At 40.0% G+C, this 6,528-nt stretch overlaps 1 protein-coding gene across 7 annotated transcripts in view; it reads left to right on the forward strand.

Annotated features, from left to right (window-relative positions):
- The window catches only part of slc12a7b (solute carrier family 12 member 7b), a 40,278-nt gene extending 35,250 nt beyond the window's left edge, over positions 1-5,028 (forward strand). For 5 of the 7 annotated variants that reach the window (XM_028969993.1, XM_028969994.1, XM_028969998.1 and 2 more), the window contains 3 exons: positions 837-851; positions 1,974-2,107; positions 2,213-5,028. In XM_028969993.1, coding sequence (XP_028825826.1) covers positions 837-851; positions 1,974-2,107; positions 2,213-2,304 — 241 coding nt within the window. In that variant the 3' untranslated portion in view covers positions 2,305-5,028. The remainder of the gene's footprint in view (positions 1-836; positions 852-1,973; positions 2,108-2,212) is intronic. The other 2 variants (XM_028969995.1, XM_028969999.1) reach the window with 1 other exon arrangement.
- The last annotated feature ends 1,500 nt before the right edge of the window (positions 5,029-6,528 follow it).

A 6,528-nucleotide genomic window follows, 5' to 3' on the forward strand; every position in this document is an offset into this window, starting at 1 on the left:
CACACTGTCTCCATACATCCATGTCTTATTGTTAATGTCCACAATGTTTTTAGCATTTATTCTAGCATATGGTTTGGTAGTGGCATTTTGTGACTAAATAGTTCCAGAAGCATGCTTAATGGAGAGGTAATAACATTTATAATATAGTGAAAGGCTTATTTCTGTTTGGTTTCTGTCAAAACCAGCTTTGGACTGGTTTTAACCACCCCAGCACATTGTACACCAAGCTCCAATAACACTGTCAAAGTTATTTTAACCACCAACAATCTATAGTGCCATGATTGATTTGACACGGCCACTCTGTTTCTATTTCAAAAGGAACAGTATCCCAGGTTTTGAAATTGATCCTTGTTTAACAGTCACATACAGAATTTACTGGTTCTTTGTGGCTCTTTGTTCATGTGCAATCTGACTCATGTGAAACGATATTTGTAACTCAATACAATTAATTGCTGTGAGCCTGTACTCCTTGACCACAATACAAATAATATAATGAAACTGGCTATAGGCTTTTATTCATCCAAGTGAGCCCAAGAACAGTTTGTATGTGTCTACCTGGGTTTCATTATGGCTTTTAATTCAGTGGTGAATTAAAATATTATTATTGACTAGAAAACTGAGCTGTTTTTGGTAATTAAGTCATCTGGAACATGTGGAGTTCCACAAGGTTCAGTTCTAGTTCCACATTAGTTTTATGCATACAGCAATTCAATCATAGTAAATACACATCAGAACAAAACATCAATTATGACATTAAGTTCAGTTTAGTGTGCTTTGTCTAAAGTTTGAGAACACATCTAAGCATGTCTTGTTTTGTCTCATTTTTCTCCTTCTAGAGAGTGGGAGAATCTGTAAGTCTACATTTTATCTGTCATAAGCTCTCTGTGTATGTGTGTGGCTGTGTGCGATATTTCCATCCCGTCTTCTCATGCCAAGACCATTCCATTGAGTTTGTGTGTGTACTCAAGCCAGTGCTTCCCTTCGCCATCTGCCATGGCCGCTGTTTCTGAAAGCTGGGAGGACTGCGCTCTGTTAACTGCATGTGATAGTGATGTTTCTGTAGCATGTCACAAAAACTTGCACTCTCCAAACCCAACAACATCTGTGAAATTCTACATCATCTGGAAGCTGTCCAATGATGATTGGCCATGCAATGCAATTTGAAAGGTTGAGGAAGAGAGAACAAGTTGTGAGTAGCGTGAATTTGTGATGTCTCTAACTCTTTTAAGGCTATGTGCATATCATGCTCTGCATATTAACTGTACATTGTGCACTCTGAAAAAGGGTTCTTTTGCATCACATTTTCATATAAAAGCTTATCACTAGTCATGGAGAAACATTTAAACACTGTAAACATTAGATTAGATTAGGCATCGTCTGTGATAGCTAAGCACACAAGAGGTCATGGTTCGAGTTCGTTTTCGTAGGATTACAAACGTTCTTCTGTATGTTTGAACAGTAGTGTTTCTTTGTTACCATGACCATGAAAGGGGGTTAGACGGTAATAATCAGAGTAAATTTTGCTTGAACAGCTAACTCACCCTGAACAAACTATGGAATCATATTTGTGTCAAACATTAGGAACAAAACTTTCCTAATATCAAACAAAAATAAGACGCTGTAATGGAAAAGATAAGAGGTTGAAATTTTGACAACATACATTTTTGTTCACATCTCGCTCTTTTTCATTCTTACCGGTGAGACTTTCACTAATAAGACGCTCTCAATTTCACTTCTAGTCACAGCACAGTCACAGTTTTACGCTGCCTGAGGGTACGGTTGCAGTTCTACCAGTAACGAGAGTGGACAAAGAGCGAGATGTGAGCAAAAATGTACATCGTCAAAATTCCAAGCTCATACTTTACATTTCAACGTCTTAATTTTGTTTGATCTTTGGAAGGTTTGGTTTTATGTTCCATAACAATCTGGCCTGAAGCCACCATCTGACACCTCGCCTCCTTTCATCACTGCAGAAACCAGTCAAACGTGCGGCGGATGCACACCGCGGTGAAGCTGAATGAAGTGGTCGTCAACAAGTCACAAGGGGCTCACCTGGTGCTCCTGAACATGCCTGGACCACCCAAGAACCGGGGTGGGGATGAAAACTGTATCCTTCGCCGATGGTGCAGAAGAATTGACACGGTGTTTGAGTTTGATGATGTAAAAGTGTTTAGTGTGTGAAAGTGACTCGTCCTTGATCGGCCACCCTCAGACATGGAATTCCTTGAAGTCCTGATTGAGGGACTCAACCGAGTGCTGCTGGTGCGCGGTGGTGGACGCGAGGTCATCACTATATACTCTTAAGGCCCGTGCCAGCGAAAAGGAACAACGTTGTCATCTGACAGCCACAAGGAGTAACGGAGAACTCATTGGTCGGGGGTTTTTGGTCAAAGCGTTACAGACATATTTTGGGGGGTTTTGGGGCCATTCAGATGGCGCCACCAGATTTTGCCTCTGGGAAGAGCAGCCAAAAGGATCGTGGCCCATCGTCCAAAGAACCAGTCCACGTACAGACACTTTAATGTACTTGCACTCTTATTTTTTTGCTTTCTTTTGTCCCCCCCACGCCGTTGTTCCATTTCTGTGGTCTTTGTTGGACAGTCTGCACACGTGTACATCTCGTACTTTTCATTTGATTTTTTATAACGGAAAACAAAGACAAAAAGCACACACATTACTAGCTACAGTTTCTGGCTTGCTGAAGTCATCTTTGTTGAAATCTGAACAGAACAGTTTTGTGTAAGAACCATATACAAAAAGAATTGCTTCCTTTATATTAGTTCTGTGGTCAACGATGCACTATTCCTTCTTTGTTCAAAGAGAATTTTAAATAGTTAAATCAGTCATGTGTTTTCAGCCATAACCGCTGCACTACAGTTTAAGTACCCCATCACTGAAGCACAGTGTTTAGGCACTAAAAAAAACAAAGGGAGTTTTCCATTTTCTTAGGGTACAATTTTATTTACATTTTATTTGTGTTGTGGTGGGATACAGTTTGAATGTGCAATACTTTCCCAGCAATGTACATACCATATCACTACCCCGCGAGGAAGATGTAGAGACCTTATGCCAGCTCTTTTTATTATATTTTCTTATTTAATGTTTTAACTAGGGTCTCAAAGTTCCAGTTTCAATGCATCGTTGTGAGCGTTGGGAACAGCCAGTAGGAGCAGAGCCGTAGCAGATGTTTGTTAACCTTTATAAAATCTCATACAGAATTTTTTTTCCTGTTATAGTGACAATGCAGTGCTGCTTAAGACAGTAGCCTAGACAGTAATCGCAATATTGGTTTAAAGCAGGCAGTCAAGGTAATTCAGGTTCAGGAATTTTTCACATGGAAATAATTCATTTTACATTTACATTTCCTGAACGAACATACAGTAGAATGGGTTTGCATATCTTTGACACCTTCACACAACTGGTGGTGGTGGTGTTTCTTTATTTTTTTTTTCCTTTCACTCATTTATTGATAACCAGTCAGTCACTGCACACACCAAAGCACAAAAAACTGGATTGTATTGCTTGCTATGTAGTGGTTTGAACCTGGTCTGAAATCCACCCCCCCCCCCCTTCCTTTTACTTCCATACTGTGTAGGTGAGTGTTTAACTAACATTGGTTCTACCAGCAAAATGTTACACATTTCATAGGGTTTTAGCACTGAACATTTTCATTTGTCATAGCGGGGAATGTGCCAAAAAAAAAAACGCGGTGAAGAAATGAATCTGGAAGCAGACACGTTTATACATTTACGTTTACCATTGCCTAGTTAACGCCATTGGACTCTGCATTAAACGTGATCAGTGTAAAAGCAGATGGTGTAAAAGCAGAGTGTGATTTCACAACCGCGACTTATCTCTGTGACCGTAATTAATGAAGCGGCAAAAATGAACGAATAGGCCACACAGTGTTGATCCAGCGGTCTTGGAAAGGATGCGTTTAATGTACCTGAGGTCATGACCTCGGATCCCAGAAATATTGCACCCATAGTTGTTACTGACGTCTGCTTGTGCTCATTAGTGATGTTGCGGGAGAACATGCAGCGGAAACGTGAGTCCTTAGTCTTCTGGGCTGTACGTGTGGTAGAGAACTTTTAACAGTATGTTGGGATCTTTAATTTAGCTGTGCAGTATTTTTAAACAGGCTGGTGATTTTAATTTTTTTTTTTTTTTACTGGAGTAGATTAGTTAGCGGTGTTGCCATATCTTAGTCAGCCAATTCACCCGATTATGTTCCTGGCATACTGTATTCATGTTTGTTCATTTGTATACCGTGCACTTTCACATGATTATCGTGATTGTGGTTATGAGTCTCACAAAAGTTTCACAATCATAATCCACACCATAGACCATCATACAGTCTAAATATTTTCTATTTCTTTTGTTATGAGTTTTTTTTATTATTATTAATTATCACCCAAAAGTCAAAATAAGGCAATGGACCTTTCAAATTTTTGAAAAATGAATGCTCACTTGTATGGTTTATGACAGCGTGACAGTCTCTGTAGCCACTTTGGTGAGAATCGCCCCTTCTGCGACGACACAGCTGTTAGCGGCACAAATAAAAGGTGGCACAACAAAGGGAGCGTGGTCACTTGATTGGAGGGAGATGGAAGAAGGCGTGACCTTTAAAAAACACACAGGGCTTATTTATTGACATGACGAGAGAGTAGTGATCTACCTCATGCGACTCTCCAAGATGTTTCAGTGTAAGCCCAAACCCATGCAAGCATATTAATTTCACCAAAAGGAAGGACTGTGTGTGACTGCGTGTGTGCGATAGGGTGTGTGTGTGTGTGTGTGTGTGTGTGTGGGGTGTCTGTGCGTCCTCAATCGAGATGGCATTGAATGTGGGTGCCCTGCATTAAGAGGCTGTCTAACAGTTAAGAAAAGGAGAAAAAAAAAAGAAAAGGAGAAAAAAAGACTCAGTTAGAATGTTACTTGTGGGTGCACATGTAAAGGATCAAGTCCTTTTAAATGCAATTTGTGCCTCCGGAGTAATTTTAAATAAAGTGCTGAACTGTATCTGTACGCCGGTGTCCTGTCGTTCTGCAATAAGCGAGCATTTCCACTGGGCGGCAGCAGCTCTGCATTAGCCGCAGTGACTCCACTGCACTACACAGACTCCACATGGAATTCAACACGCCTCTTATTTTATTTCACGAAATCAGGCTGTCGATGTCTTACGTGCATGATGATTTACCAAAGCAGTATTATTAACTCGCATTGTTTCAATTTAATATCACAACAGCTATAAAATAGTATTTGTGTCTGTTATTGTTAACCGGAACCTTTAACTGCATTCACAAACTTTAAATGATGACAGTAGCACCGGCATGTGATGTCTCACAGTGCTCTCGTAAAGCAGTCCTTACAGGTCAATTGTATGTAAATCGAGAAATTACTGTAAAGGGTGTATGTCAAATTACTGTAAAGGGTGTATGTCACTCATACACCCTTTGTAAAGGGTGTATGAGTGACCGAGTCTGCCTTTTGAGGGCAGTACTGAGTCTGTTGTCTAAGGTCCTTCAGGCCCACACGACCATATCCACTTATCTGGCTGGCAACGGGAATCATCTACAGATAATGAAAATATATATATCTCCTATAACCTAATTAATTTTCAAGGTACAGAATATTACTGCATAACAAAGCTTTTTTTAAGCATTAAAGCATTTTTTTTAAGCGTAGCTTCCTCAGATTGTGTTACAACAATAATGGTAAGACAAAGACAATCAATAACATCCAGACACGTTTTTTTTTTTTTATTATTTGAATAAAATTGGAATATAAAAAAGCAACCTGACAATTAATTGTGTTCAAAATGTAGTTTGTAAATGATGACTGTATAACAGCCATTTATTAATGGATGTCAATAATCTGTCCATTTTATCGTTGTAATTGTACGACCACATGCCCAGATGGCACAATTTATTTATTCCATGCTCATGAAGAACGCCACCCTGTGCCACGGACTTCATTATCCTCCCATCTCCGGCAGCTCATTTACATGGATAACAATTTACATGGGACACGCCCAGTCAATTACAGGTCTAACAATGTTTCCTTCCATATATAGCACCAGCCACATAGCTTCAATACAACATTGTGCATGGAAAGTGTGAGATTAAACAGTCATGACAGAATGATCCAGGAGGAGGAGCCCCCTGCGGTGAAGCGACCGTCTATTCATTCCATGGAATATCTGGGAGCGATCCGGATCACAAAGAAATCCAATTGCTTGCAGCTTCAAAGGTTGCTCCTCTGCTAATGCAAAGTAGCTCTGGGGAACAGTACTAATAAGACGCTCCAACAGTCCTACCGTGTCCAAATGATCTCAGCGCATGACCGAATGTGGAGATCAAAGTTTTGTTTGGTGTTTTTTTTTATTTTTTTTTATTGGGTTTATTTCAGCTATCACGTGCATACCTGATCGTGTTACATCCTCATACACGTCTACTATCCAGACGATATTCAACTAAAAATGAACCCATCGGCCTTTTAGGTCTCAGTGCTTTAGCTCTCAGTGCT

Source organism: Denticeps clupeoides, chromosome 2, assembly GCF_900700375.1.
Source record: "Denticeps clupeoides chromosome 2, fDenClu1.1, whole genome shotgun sequence".
In the NCBI taxonomy this organism is placed as follows: domain Eukaryota; kingdom Metazoa; phylum Chordata; class Actinopteri; order Clupeiformes; family Denticipitidae; genus Denticeps; species Denticeps clupeoides.